The sequence below is a fragment of the Neomonachus schauinslandi genome, chromosome X (genome assembly GCF_002201575.2).
Source record: "Neomonachus schauinslandi chromosome X, ASM220157v2, whole genome shotgun sequence".
Taxonomy (NCBI): Eukaryota; Metazoa; Chordata; class Mammalia; order Carnivora; family Phocidae; genus Neomonachus; species Neomonachus schauinslandi.
In genome coordinates, this window is record NC_058419.1 from 113402748 (window position 1) to 113418147 (window position 15400).

Genomic DNA, 15400 nt, shown 5'->3' on the forward strand with positions numbered 1-15400 from the left:
AGCAATTTGGTGACAGAAGCATGACCACAACACTCCTGCCTGCGGGGGCTCTCTCTTGTAATTTTTCGAGGGGTAATGGCAAATAAATTACATTTACTCAGCAATTTCATAAAAGGGCATTTAATAAAAAAAAAACACCTTAGAATTGAATGCATTTCATTTTATAAATAACTCCCTCTTTTGTCCTAATTCTTTCTCCTTTTCACTACAGACTGTGTCAGACTGCCACTAGATCAATAACCAGTTTGGGGAACACAGCCCCAGAGGCTATGTGAACCACGTTATTGTACTATTAGCATTCAGAGACTCCCAGAGGGGCTGTGGAAAGAAATCATGGGGTCAGTCATCTTGGATAAGAAAAAAAATTACATCTTTCTTCTCCCTACCCTAACTGCAAGTTAGCATTTCCTTCAATTATGAATGCAGGCAACAAAGCGCTGTAGTATCATTAGCAGCAACTGTAACTTTGTCACCCACCGAAATCAGATATTTATATATCACATTACACTTGTTGTAGACATCTTGAAGTACTGTTTATGCTCATCACTACTTTGAAAGTATGGTAGTTATTTAGGTCACTGTTAGGTCTCTTATTTCAATGCACTAATGAAGAAGTATGTATATTGCCATATAACACTTTTTAAAAATATCTTAGCTTTAATTTTAATATAATTGGTTTCCTTTAGACTCCTATGTCTTTGTATACATTTAAAACATTATTCCCGGGGACGCCTGGGTGGCTCAGTCGTTAAGCGTCTGCCTTCGGCTCAGGTCATGGTCCCAGGGTCCTGGGATCGAGCCCCGCATCAGGCTCCCTGCTCAGCCAGGAGCCTGCTTCTCCCTCTCCCAGTCCCCCTGCTTGTGTTCCCTCTCTCGCTTTGTCTCTCTCTGTCAAATAAATAAATAAAATCTTTAAAAAATAAATAAAATAAAACATTATTCCAAGAAGGAGTATCAGACTGCCAAAGGAGCCCATGACACAAGAGGATACAAAACCTACCTACTCTAAACCCTACCTATACCTTCCCTCAGTCCTCACACCCTGTTATGACCAGTCCTCAGAAAGGAAGGGACAACAGCTCCCAGGGAAAATGTCCACCATGCACTTTCCTCATCAGGAATTCTTCATTGGTCCTCAATTTCACCCCTTCCTTCTGTTCTCTTAAATCATCATAAGGTTTCACCATCTCTGTAACTGGCCAAATAAGGTGAAGCTAGAGAGAGATCTAGCGCCAACATTTAAGGAGGTGGTTACTCTCAGGCCCTGATTCTTTAAACGCAGAATCAGCACCTGTACAGCCCTGAGAATGAGTTCCCCCTTAAAGTTACGTATGCTGGGTGCCTCTGGCCTCACCCCAGTTCAGGCCCTGCTATAACCAAATATATACTCATGGTGTAAGCAAAGCTCTCGAAAATGCTCCACTCAACTTTCATTAGAACTCAGTCTCAACCCTGGCTCCACATAACAATCACCTGGGGAGCTATTAAAAATCCCCATGTTCATAAAGAAGATGTGGTATATATATGTATATATATATATATATATATATATATATATATATACATATATATATATATATATATATATATATACACAATGGAATATTATGCAGCCATCAAAAGGAATGAGATCTTGCCATTTGCAACAACGTGGATGGAACTGGAGGGTATTATGTTGAGCGAAATAAGTCAAACAGAGAAAGACATGTATCATATGACCTCACTGATATGAGGAATTCTTAATCGCAGGAAACAAACTGAGGGGTGCTGGAGTGGGGGGTGGGGTGGGAGGGATGGGGTGACTGGGTGATAGACACTGGGGAGGGTATGTGCTCTGGTAAGCACTGTGAATTGTGCAAGACTACTGAATCTCAGATCTGTACCTCTGAAACAAATAATGCAATATATGTTAAGGAAAAAAAAAAAGAAGAAGAAGAAGAAGGTAGCAGGAGGGGAAGAATGAAGGGGGGGAAATCGGAGGGGTAGACGAACCATGAGAGATGATGGACTCTGAAAAACAAACTGAGGGTTCTAGAGGGGAGGGGGGTGGGAGGATGGGTTAGCCTGGTGATGGGTATTGAGGAGGGCACATTCTGCATGGAGCACTGGGTGTTATGCACAAACAATGAATCATGGAACACTACATCTAAAACTAATGGTGTAATGTATGGGGATTAACATAAGAACAAAAAAAAAAATAAAAAAAAATAAATCCCCATGTTCAGGCTGTACCGCAGGCTAATTATATGAGAATTTCTGGAGGTGGCCCCTAGCACCTCTATTTTTTACTTTGCATTTAAAGCTCTCCAGCAGATTCTCAAGTGCAAACAAGGCTGGGAACCACGGCCTGAGAAAGAAGACTTCTTTAGAAATCCCTCAGGAGTTCTGGATGAATCTGAAATCCAACTGTTTGAGCTTAAAAAGTGACAGATGATTAAGACTCAGTCCCCATGCACAAACACATCTCTTCATTCACTCAACAAATGTGCCCTGAGTGTCCACAGTGCTCCACAGCACAGATCTTCCTCCCTTCCCTTCAGGTAAGCTTGCAGACTAGTGAGGAAGACAGAAATTAGTCAAACCTGTAAAGGAGTATTTACAAACTGATTGAAGTGCTATAAAGGAACAGATGCTGAGAGAGAGTAAAGTAGGGAGAGGACTGTCACACAGAAGCATTATCTAACAGGATTAACCCATCCAAGGATTACCTAACTCCCTAGGGATATGTACTTTTGTTTTGACTTAATATTTACTCTTCATTATGCATCTTACAACTTTACTGGTAGAAAACTGTTAGCTAACTAATCTTGTCTAATACCAATGCAAGTGAATTTCATCTTAGAAAAGAGTATAATAACCAAATTACAGTTTTACTGCTCTACAGGGCATTCATCAATTTTATATGTAATTTAGCAATCTTACTCCAGCATTCTATCTTTCCATGACTATAAATACTTCTGACTCTCCTACACTTTCTTGAACCAGCTTTACTCTACACTGGTTCCTTCATTAATGAATTAATTTGACAGAACCTACTTTAGACAGGATGGTGGGGACAGTCCACAAATCCTGAAGGATGAGGAGGAAAAGCCAGCCACTGGAAAGAGAGGGGGAGAAACAGACTGCCGGGAACCCAAGACCTCAAGATAACATGGTCTTTCCCACACCAGAAATGGCTAGGCCAGGGAGGCCGGGCTACAGACTGCGAACACAAGGGGCGGGGGCAAGTTTAAGATGAGGATGGAGAAGCAGAGACTAGATTACTTAAGGGCCTATCAGTGTAGTGACTTTGATTTTTGTCTGATGTACAACAAGCCAACCAGTGGAGGATTTCAAGGAGTAGGATGAAAAGATCATTCCTACTGCCGCATGGGAAAAGAGACTAAAAGAGAGAAGAGAGGAGGCCAAGAAATCAATGACAAAACCACTGTGATATCCAAGTGAGTGGCTGAAGGTGGCTGGGTCTAGTAGGTATAGAGAGATGGAGGGAGCAAGCAATGAGACTGGAGCTGCACTGCCAGGAATGTTGATGGATTACATTGTGGAGCAAGGGAAAGGGCGGAATCAAGGATGACTTCTAGGTTCCTGGATTGAGCAACTATAGATGCTGGTGGCATTGGCCGAAATGGGCAACGCTGGGGGTTAGAGGTTAACACACACATATACACACACGCATGTAATTCGTGAAGTAAGAATAGACTCACAACTCCATGAGTGTGATGAGGCTACTACAACCTTTCAGATTAAGTTCTCACAGAGCATTCTCTTTGGCCTTCAAGGTTTATGTCATCAAACATTAAACTAATGGATTTCAAGCAGTAAATTGGAAAATTCTAAGTGGCAGCTCAAAGTGTGGCCCAATGTTGCCCTCATTCTTACTTAACATATGCTGACTGCAAATAACTTTCATTTAATAAATCTTTAAATGAAGGAATAAATTCAAAATTAACTGTGAGTATACTTAAACTGTCAAAGGTAAAAGGCAGCATCAGGATTTATAAAATACAACTGAAAAGGCCTTACACTTGTGAAAAAGTGTTAATCCTTTACACATGTCATAATTTAGACAACTCCCCCTCCTTCTCCCCCTTTTCCACTCCCAGGAAATTTGGCTATAGATGTGGGCACAAATCAGGTAAAAGACCATTCTAACGTAAAATAAACAACAAAAGTGTTAAAAATTTATTCCTGAATACAACAAAGCAGCTTTAACTTTTCCAGAAGATAAAGTTGGAAGATACAACAATAAAGCTTAATGATCATTTACAATGGAATGGAAACTGGAAACTTTCCGTGTCTACCCCAAGTCCAATTACAATGTGATGTTAATCACAGCAAGTGACTTACATCAGAGACCACTCTGCCTTATAGTGATAAACACCAAACTTGCCACTGAAATAATGCTCCATTAAAAACTATTTTAAGGAACCAAATTATGTAATATCAAGGGATGCCTTTTGGGTAAGATTTTTTTTCCCATTCAGAATATATTCCATGATTCCAGATTATAATCAGCACCTTACTAAACCGAATAATCAAGAAGAGGCTACTATGCATGAAGATCGAGGAAAGTGAAGGCTGAGCTTCTGGCTCCAAACTCTACTAACCTTATGTCTTTAGGCAAATTACTCAACGACCCCTAAACTTCAATTTCCACATCTGTAAGAGAAGGATAACAACAGTACCACAGGAGAGACTTCCAGTGTTTATCCAGAGCCAGTTCTCTCCTTGCAGGCACAGAAGAGAATTACACCGCCCCCAGTCTGCTCTGCAGTTCAGTGGATCCATGTGACAAGTTCTGGCCAATGCACTGTGAGCAGGAGTCATGTGAGTCATATCCAGGACCAAGTATTTAACTGCTAGGGTGAGAAGCTATTTCTCTGTTGCAGCAATTATAGGAACAGGTGCTTGCCAGGGGAGGGGGGGTGCCACAAGATAAAGTAGCCAGGATCCTGAAGCCACCACATGGAGGGCAGCTGCCCTAGAGGGTCACCGCGACCCACTGCAAAGCAAGAAGTGACCCTGTATTTTGTTAAGGCACTGGGATTTCAGTGGGATTTGTTTCACAGTTTATCGTAGGCAATGCAAACTAACACAAACACCTAATTTAGTAGGATGTCGTGAGGACTAAATGAGATGGTATCTGGCAGACACTAAGCCTTTAATAAAGATTAGTGGGATGATTATGGCTCCCTGATGGTTAGCGCAAAAGGACTTTATTTCCCATAGTCAAGCTATCAGAATCTTCTCAGCTATTTAAGAGTTGTCCTACAAGGTTCCTGAACCCACTTTGAGGTTTATCAAGAACTTCACAGGACAGGCGTGGACAGATAAGTGGTTTTTATCTCAAAATGAGGAAAAGGAAAAAGTTCCTGCATGGCTGCATGAACTTATGAAAGTAACTCAGATCAGAGTAAATGAACAGAGGACTTCAGCACAGCCCTGGAATAATCACCTTCTTCATAGAGATTTGTAAACCCAATACTGAGGCAGTATAAATGATGCTCTGGGGCTTTACTTTTTAAGTTGTGGAAAGTGTTCAAACATTCACTGGGTTGGGGGCAGGGATGGCAAGATAAGAAAACGTTAAATCAAAACTTTGAGAAGCTAAATTCATTCTGCCAAAAGTCTGGTAGCTCCAAAGGACTTACTAATCATTAGAAGGGTGCTTCAGGAATTGGGGGATTAAAGGAAGATCATGCATGATAGGACTCGCAGGGGCAGGAGCAGAAATAGGAGCGGTTCCACTCTAACTCTCCCACGCACTTGTCCCCTTGTCCCTAACAGAACTTCAAATGGCATTATATATTCTTCAAGAGGAAAATAAAACTACATGTTATTATTTTGCCACAGGCTCTAGAATTCCTGTCCCGATCTCCTTCTGCTAAAGAACAAAAACTATTCTAACGTCAAGTCCGTTAAAGGCATGAATCTCAGGTCACTCTCTGAATATTTTTCCCATTTCAAAAAGAAAAAGTAAGATACCTGCTAAGTTTTCTTACTTTATTTTACAACAGTTGGAAGAAGCAAGGAGAAATTCCACAAATGCTTATAACAGGCCTTAAGCCCACTAAAAATGGTTCTCATAAACAAGACACCCGTCATGGACAATCAAATATATAAATGGGAGATACTTACCACATTTAAGACTCTCTATCCGTACAGGGAGGCCAGACTGTGCTGCAGCAATCAGTTTTAAGGCAATGTAAAACTGTGTTGGACCAAAATAACCAACCCGCTTTGCACCACACAGTTCTGTGATCTGAAAACAGACAAGAAAAACCAGGCTGAAAACCCCATTTCATAACAGGAAAATGAGACAAGATATATTATGAAATCTCAAGGATTTCACAGTGTAGCTAACCAAAAACTCCCTGGAGAACCTATGTGTACACACTGGTTAGGGGTTTTTTCCACCAGTTTACAGGAAGATTTTCAATTCAGATAATTAAATTCTACCTACTCATGATGTTTCAGGACTGAGTGATTATTCCTCCTCTTTCAAAGATAAAAATAAAGGTGACAAAGATGGCTGTTACTATTCTTACAAAAGACAGTGACTTGTTCAGGGGGTGGATACTAATGTACAAAGTCTAGAAGATCACTGGGGTGAAAAGAGAACAGGTTAGTCATTACCACTACTTGTGGATTATCCCAGCTGATCAAAACTAAAAGTGAATTAATTATTTTTAAAGTTTTCAGGCAACAGGATTTCCTAAGCATTGAAACTACATCACAAGTGCTCACTTCAGAGAAGCAAAGGGGGGGGAGGTTCCTATGAACACAAATGTCTTTAAGATCTTGCAGTCTTTAATTTGCAGACCTTAAATAATACATATCCTATTGGTAGTTTAAAACTAACAAATATTCAATGACTTTTTAAAGTTATTTCAAAGTAATACTCAAAAGTTCAAATAATAGTAAATGGGGTGAAGATCTAAAAAGGACCCTCCACTTCCTATGGCCCAGAGGAAAACATTATATTCTTTTAGAAATGGTCTATGCATATATATAGCACACACCTGTGTTTTTCCTCTTGTTTACTCAATACTTTATACAAACAGAATACCATATACTATTTTGCAACTTGTTTTCATTTAGCATTATCCCTTGAAAAAAAATCTTCTCTACCAGCACAGTTAAAAATACATCTTTCTTTTAACAACTACATAATACTCTGCTATAAAGACACACCACGGTTTCTTTTTTTTAGTTGGTCCTTATGGATGGGCTTTTAGATTTCCAAACTATAAACAGCCACTAATTAATCGCCCCTAAATCTATCTTTTTTTTAAAGATTTTATTTGTTTATTTGAGAGAGAGAATGAGATAGAGAGAACATGAGATGGGGGAAGGTCAGAGGGAGAAGCAGACTCCCTGCCAAGCAGGGAGCCCGATGTGGGACTCGATTCCAGGACTCCAGGATCATGACCTGAGCCGAAGGCAGTCGCTCAACCAACTGAGCCACCCAGGCGCCCGCCACTAATTAATCTTAAGAAAATTCCTATAAAAATTCAGCTAGGATGTCAGCAAAAAATGGGGGGAATAAAGGCCTCCAAAAATTCTCTCCTCTGTCAAAGCAATGAGAAAACTATGCAAAGGGACAGAACTCTGGAAATGAACCAAAGGCTCGCAGCAATCCAGGGAGCGTTTATTCAAGAAGAGCTGTGAATCTCAGGAAGAACACTGAGCTTTGTGGTATTTAACTGGCCTTACACCCAAGCCCCCACCCCAACTGCGGGTATCACTGTGGTTGCAGGCATCCCCAGCCTGCAGTCACAGTGAGACAAACAGCCTGGCAGCCACAGGAGGGGGCAGGACAGGGCTGGGCTTCTTCGATGTATACATTAGTGTTTGTCTTTCTCTTTCTCCCCTCCCCCCTCTCTCTCTCATTTTCCCTCCCTCCCTTCCTCCCCCGCTCCCTTCCTTCCTTCTAATATTTCTAGTATTTCTCAGAGCAGGTGGTCTCACTCTCCTAGCCCTAGACTACAAGCTGGGGTTGGGGGGAGGGGGCGAGTACTGTCTTCTTGGCTGGATCCACCAAGAATGGAGCTTTCCTCATATGGAACTGGTGGAGGACAGGTGGGGAGCAGGTCATGGTTCAAATACTGCAGACTCACTGCTCTTACCAAGATCTAGGAGATTTTCTTGAATGTTTCTCCATTTGCTGTATGTCCTCAGGTCAATTTTCAATGACTTTAATTATTTTTTATATTTTTTTGTTACCATTTAAAATGTTGCTTCATTGGAGAGGGTCTGCTGAGTTTCTCAGGCTGCTGTTCCAAAAGTCTCAATCCTCCCCAGATTCATTGACTGGAGAAGCAATAGGATGTTATGGTAGAGAACAGCCCTTGTAGTAAATGACTTGGTTGTGAATCCTGGCCTGGGCACTAATTAGCTGTTTGCATAACCTAAGGCAAACTACTTAACTCTTGTGCCTCAGTCTCCCTATAAGTGTAAAAAGAGGTAACGGTAATTACCTCATGAGAGCTAATTAGCAGCACTGAAAATAGTGCCCATTCAATAAATGCACTGCTGTCTGATTTATTGATCCACTTGTCTTATTTTGTTCCCAGTCGAGGTGCATATTAGAATAACCTGAGGAGCTTCTGAAAAATACAGTTACCTATGCCCTACCCCCCAAAGATTCTGCTTTAGCGGGTAAATTGTGCAGCCCAGGCATGCGTATTTTTGCAAAGCTCTCAACGTAATTCTAATGTGCAGCCAAGGCTGAGAATTACTGCTCCTTCAGTGATCTCATTCCCTCTCCAGGCCTCAATTACCATCCAAATGATCATCAAATCACTCTCTCCAAACGTAACATCTCAGATGCTTCATGCACTTTTCCAAAACCCTAACACAGATACCCAATGCCATCTCAGACAATAACATAAATAAGCCCCTTCCCACATATCCTGGCACCTGTTAATTAATCTTGCTGATGTCAACTATTCCATATCCTAAATCAGAAACTTATCTCCAATGGCAACCATATCCAGTTGATCCTACCACTGACCCATGTCCCAAATCAAGGCTAGCTTCTCCCCTGTTACAGCCTTAACCCTTCCTAATATCTCACCTGGCTACCGTGACAGATTTTCTAAATAGAATTCACACACTTAACCATACAGGGACAGATTTCTTTAACTTTTTTCTAACTTTATTCCATAGTTGGTAGTGTTCTCGCAACAAAACATGCAGGCACTAATACTGAGAGAGATGAAAAACCCGAGTGTGACTTTCAGATAATAGTGAGTTTTCCTCAAGTGAACAAGTAGACATTAATACTAATTATCAGAATTTGTTTCAAGAAGAAATATAATATTCATATGGAAAAACATAGATACAGAAAAGCATACAAATCCTAAGTGTATAGTGTATGGGGAGATAAGTTTTCACAAATGGAACACAACTACATAACAAGCAGCCAGGATCAAGAAATAAAACATTACAAGTCTTCTAGAAGCCGCCCTTTGCAGCTCCTTTCAATCGCTACCCATATGCCATTTTCCTAACTTCTAATACCATAAATTAGTCTTGCCTTTTTCTGAACTTTATAGAGTCAAAGAGTATGTACCCATATGTCTGGCTTCTTTGTTCAATGTTATTTGTAACATTGTTCCAAGTTGCTGAGGAAAATTACGGTCCAATCATTTTAGTTGTTATTCAAATATTTGTGTGGATATATCACAAATTATCTATCCTTCTGCCACTGGACATTTGGATGGTTTCCACTTTGGGTCTATTCTGAATCGTGCTGCTCTAATATTCTTGCTCATGTCTTGTCAAGACATGTAGAGCAGAATACACTGGCCTGAAATACATTTCTCTTTAGGTTTTTATCTAAGAGTGGTAATTGCTGGCTTACCAGATATGTGTATGTTTAGTGTTAGTAGATACGGCCACACTGCCACCAAGGGAGTTTGGGAATTCAGTTTGCTTTACATCCTTGCCAACACTTGGTATTTTTAGGCTTTTTCATTTTCAGCATTCTAATGGGAGAGTGGTATAATATCTCATTGTAGTTTTACTTTGCATTTTTCCGAGAACTAGGAAGTTTATCACCTTTTCATAGGATCATAGGTATTATGGTCCTGAGACCAATCCCAAAACGTGAAGGGGGGGGTATCCCACACAGCACCAAGTAATTCTCCAGACAACACTTGGGTGTCCTACAGTTCAACTCAACTCTGACAGGATTACCTAGAGACAGCATCAGATTCCACAGATTAAGGGCTCAGTTCTCCAAGACTGCCCCCTTGGGCACCACCCCCCCACTTCAGACAAAAGTCACAAGCCCAGGTTGTTACCAATTGGCTATAACTCAGATGTTCCCATGACCCCCTCCTCAGGTTTGGTTAATTGGCTACAACAGCTCACAGAACTCAACATTTTACTCAGTAAGTTAAGTTTATTATAAAAAAGGATATAACCCAGATACAGCCAAATGAAAGAAATGAATAGGGCAAGGTATGGGGGAGTGTGCAGTTTCTATAGCCTCTTGGAGCACCACTCCACTCTCCCCAAATACCTGGTGCTCACCAACCCAGAAGCTCTCTGAAATCTGTCCTTTTGGGTTTTTATGGATGCTTCATTACATAAGCATGATTTGATTAAATCACTGACCACTGGCAATTGATTCAACCTCCAGCCCCCTTCCCGCCTGGAGGTTTGTGGGGGGCGGGTATCCAAAGTTCCAAACCTCGGATCACAAGGTTGGTTCCCTTGGCAACCAGCCCCCATCCTGGTTACCTGAGGGCTTACCCTAAGTCACCTTATTAACATTAAAAAAAGACACATTTACTGCTCCGATCACAGGAAATTCCAAGGGTTTTAGGGGCTCTGTGCTTTAGGAACTGGGCTGGAGACTAAATACATATTTCTTATTATAAATCACAACGTTACCACGGGCATGTGACCATTTATTTGCATGTGACCAATTCTCTACTAATCTCCATCAAATAGGGAGATGTGTTTGTTGTTCATCTGTTCATTCTCTGCCATACTGTCTATACTTAATAAATACTGGTTGAATAAATAATTTTTCTAACCCATACTCACCTCAGCTCATCTTGCAATTCCAGTTTGTCTTCCACAGTATCTGCATATTCTTCCTTTTGAAAGCTGACAATACTGTTATGCTTTAAGACATCTCATCCTGGAAGTCCACCATCCTCAAGACAATATTCTATCTCCTTAGTTTGGCATTAACGTCCCTTCACAACCTGGCCTGGAACAGCTTCTCCAGTTTCATCTCTGAACATGCATGAAACACGGACACACAAACGAACACACACACACGCACTTCTGTAGCTGCATTCCACTTCTCCCACTTTCACAGACACATCTTGTACTTTCTCTTCTCTGTATCTATGCACATGGTGCAGAAGATGGCAAACTAAATAGCCTTGAAGTCAAGGCTGGTTTGCAACACGGAAAACTAATTAGTTTTATAACTTAGGGCAAATTTATTTGAATCTGCCTGAAACCTAATTTCCTCATTTGTAAAACAGAGATAGTGCCTCCCTCATAGGACTATTGTGAAGAAAAAAATGAACTAGTGTACTAAATGAACCTAATACAATGCTTAGGGATATTCAATAATTGCTGGGTTCCATCCCTTTTACCTGAAACTGGAACTTACTCCCTCCGTTCTTGAATGCTACTTCTCTGTAGCTCCTTCCTTCCCAAGTCCCCAGGTATAGTTTATTTTCCCTGTGTATTCTCTGACTCTTCAAATATATATAAATGCCCACCACATGATATACTGCCTCGGATTTGTTTCCAAATAAAAGGCGGGAGGGGAATAAGTAGAGCAGAGCGTATGGGTGCAACAAGCATGCCCCTGAGTTGAGAACTGTTTAAGTTGGGTGATGGCATTCATGCAGGTTCATTCTCCTACTCTGTCTGTACTTACATGTATGTTTGACATTCTCCACATTCAAGCTTTTTCATGTCTATTTCAGCACTTATCACATATTATAATTATCTGTTTATCTCTGCCTCCCACTAAATTGTCTTCTCTCCAAGGGCAAGGGGTAACTTCCATTCACCTCCCACCCAGCACAAGGACAGGCATCCAGGATGCAGTCAAAAAAATTTTCAATTAAGTGAATGAACCAACCCTCACAAAAAGTAAGTCGTATAATACACCCCTTACTGTGAATATATGTTACACATCTTCAGATACAGGCTTGCCTATACATGGGAAAAAACACCAACATCATCAATGTGGTTCCAGCATCAATATAGTTGTGTTGCAGAATAATCCCTAAAAAATTATAATCCTTGACATGCAAACAATTTAACTACTATTTCAGTGTTAATTTAATATCAAGTTAACCTTCAGTTATTCCTTTGCCGTAAGTAATACATAGAACTGAAAAGCTCTTAACTAAAGGTAAATGAAATTGCTATTAAACCTCCATATTGGTACTTTGAGACCAACACTCAAATCTGACATTAGTAAAACTGCTTTATTTACCTTGGAAAGTATCCTTTGGTCCCATACACCACTAGGATCACTGCTTTGTAGCAAACGTGGAACATACACACATAAATGAGGTAAGCCCTTAGGTCACTTTTCTTGCTCTTTGTACACTAACCCTCCAAGAGACATGCCAAGAAATTTCTGAAATATTCAAGCCATAAGGAAGACAAAGTAATTATTATAAGCCTTTGGAACTTACGTATGGACCCTTGTAAGACTGAAATGTCTCAATTCAAAAAAGAGGTTAATTTTCTAAGTTTTGTTTCTCAAGGTTCAAGATGTTCTAAATCTAAATTAAATTCTCCATGGAAAAGCTCTAAATTGTGGGTAGAAATATTTTAACACAAACTGAAGAAAATAAGGTGGTGCTTTATCCCCAAATTCTCAATTAGCAGGAGATATTTTATATAATTGCTCCTTCAAACAGTCCAAGTTGCCAAGCCTTGCTCAAAATAAAGAAAAAATAGAAAGATTCCACTCCTCTTTTTTAGTCTAAACTCCAAACCTGTAACTCTCAGCTGGATCCACCTCAGATTACACGTTGTGCAAATTTCTGACACAGAACAAGAACCTATGGACTCGTATTTGTTTTCTCAGGTGGAAGGCCAGAGATGAGGGGGAAAAAAAAGGAATGGATGAAATCAATTCCTTACAGCTTACAGATGTACACTAAACTGTGGGGGTGCTGGATATGAATCAGAAAAACTCACCGACCATTTGGGAGGAACCTGGACAAAGTTCTGGAAGAAGATTGAAGGCCACTAAACTAGCTTCCCTCCAACCTAATTCTGAAAGATTAAGTGACTGTGCTGAGTAATCAGTCCACACATGTTCCAGTTTCCCTGAAATAATACTTTCTTTCCTAGCTGAAATGTAATAAATTTTCAGAGCTATTTAAAAGTTGGAATAAGCTTCTCTCTTTCAAGTATTTTTTAAAGACTTCCTTAGAAAGATTTAAAATTGTAAAAAGTCTTGTTGGGAGGGGTTGAAAGAATTCTGCAAGAGCACCAGTGGACCCTTATTTACTATTCTTTCTCTGCTGTAGCTGCCGAGTTCAGATTCTTTGCTCACACATCGACTACTTCAAGTCCTGCCCCTAGACTCATGCAATTTCACCACACCATCCTCCACACTCCCTCCATGAGATCTTATTGAAACAAGATCACCCCCAACTCAAAGGGACTTTCAGGGCTCCTCGTTCCCTTTCCTGTAAAACCCAGACTCCTGAGCATGGCTTTTGAGGCCCTCCCATCTGGCCTAAACAACCTTTCCAACAACCCCACGTCTGCCTCCTCCCCACCCTGCATCTAAGGCTTCAGCCACTCCAGATGCCAACCAGTCTCTCAACACGTAAGAGCCACTCAAGCCTATGGGCACCTGGTGTGTCCCCTGCCTGGAAGCCAGAGGTCTCCCCACTTCATTACCCGCAAGACTCATTCTCCAGATTACCTCAAGACCAACCTTATGTTTGCAACCTTAACTCCATATGGCATGTTTTCTGCATTCCAATAACCCTCCTCACTAGCTTTCTATCACATCACTAGCCTTGTAATATAGCCAAGTCTGTATTTTGGTCATTGTCTCCACTGTACTCCCAACTCCTTCCCCTATCCCCCAAGTGCCCAGCCCAAGGCAAGAGTATATCTTTATCATGTGTACCCCAGGACTCATATTTTACAATGCTTGCTATTTTTCAGTTGCTCAATTAATGTTTAGTGAATTAATTCATTTCACAGCCTGTAGTAACAGAATCACTCCTCTTTCTCTCATCTTGTAATTACTTTTACAAGTGGCTGCTAAATTGGTTCAGTCATTTCACACCATATAGCCATAAGAGTTCCCACAGAAATATAAGAGAATATCAACTTATCTGTTCCATCCCTGCTCAGGTAGGAAGGACTGGTTAGGATCAAAGCACGAGGAAAGGCCTCATCATGCTTTATTTTGGCCCTTTGCCTCAGAGCCCAGAACACCTCAGTGATGCTCCACCAGCTAGGTGCTCCAGAGATGCACACTGCAGGCTTCTTCCTTCAAGCCTCCTTCTTCTCAGCAAATCCCCAGGAGATGTCAGCCCCCAAGTAGGCACCCTCAACAATAGAAATATAGAGGAATATTTGAAGGACATGCTTACAAGTTGTACCAGCTGAAGAGTCAGGTCAACCATCCTGAGTTTTCCTTTCCTGTTCATTTACACATTCTAAAAATCAAGAGGGATTTTCAGTCCAGAGGTACCTGGGTGAGCTGCCCAAGAAAATATGAACCCCCATATCCAAATACTCAACATCAAGTACCACAGTATATGCCTAAGCCAAAATAGCACACTGTTAACGAGAAGACAGACATTCAGTGCTTAGGCATAATTTCAGACAGAAAAGCCCACTAATACCTGGAAATACTTAACACTTTAAAATGTATTAGGCACCTCCCCATCAAAAGCATTGTGTTCGGGCCTTGCTACGAAGTGAGCAGCACTGAACAAAATAACTTACTCTTTTCTCTCTCTCACTCTCTCACTCCCTCCCTCCCCCACCCCTAAATACTTTACTATTCACCTCCCCAAAACAGAGATATTCTCCTACACCATCCCACCATATCACCACATCTCAGGAAATCAACATTAATATTATCATACAACATATGATCCATACTCAGGCTCCCTCAATTGTCCTATAAATGGCCTACAGAACTCTTCCTCTTTGGGCACCTGGGTGGCTCAGTTGGTTAAGCGACTGCCTTCGGCTCAGGTCATGATCCTGGAGTCCCTGGATCGAGTCCCGCATCGGGCTCCCTGCTTGGCAGGGAGTCTGCTTCTCCCTCTGACCCTCCTCCCTCTCATGCTCTCTCTCTATCTCATTCTCTCTCAAATAAATAAATAAAAATCTTAAAAAAAAAAAAAAAAAAAAAAAAAAA

The 15400-nt window shown here is 40.9% G+C and overlaps 1 protein-coding gene across 2 annotated transcripts in view; it reads right to left on the reverse strand.

Moving 5' to 3' along the window:
• Positions 1–15400, reverse strand: part of REPS2 (RALBP1 associated Eps domain containing 2) — a 214810-nt gene that overhangs the window by 150271 nt on the left and 49139 nt on the right. For both annotated transcript variants that reach the window (XM_021681025.1, XM_021681017.1), the window contains exon 2: positions 6139–6262. In XM_021681025.1, coding sequence (XP_021536700.1) covers positions 6139–6262 — 124 coding nt within the window. The remainder of the gene's footprint in view (positions 1–6138; positions 6263–15400) is intronic.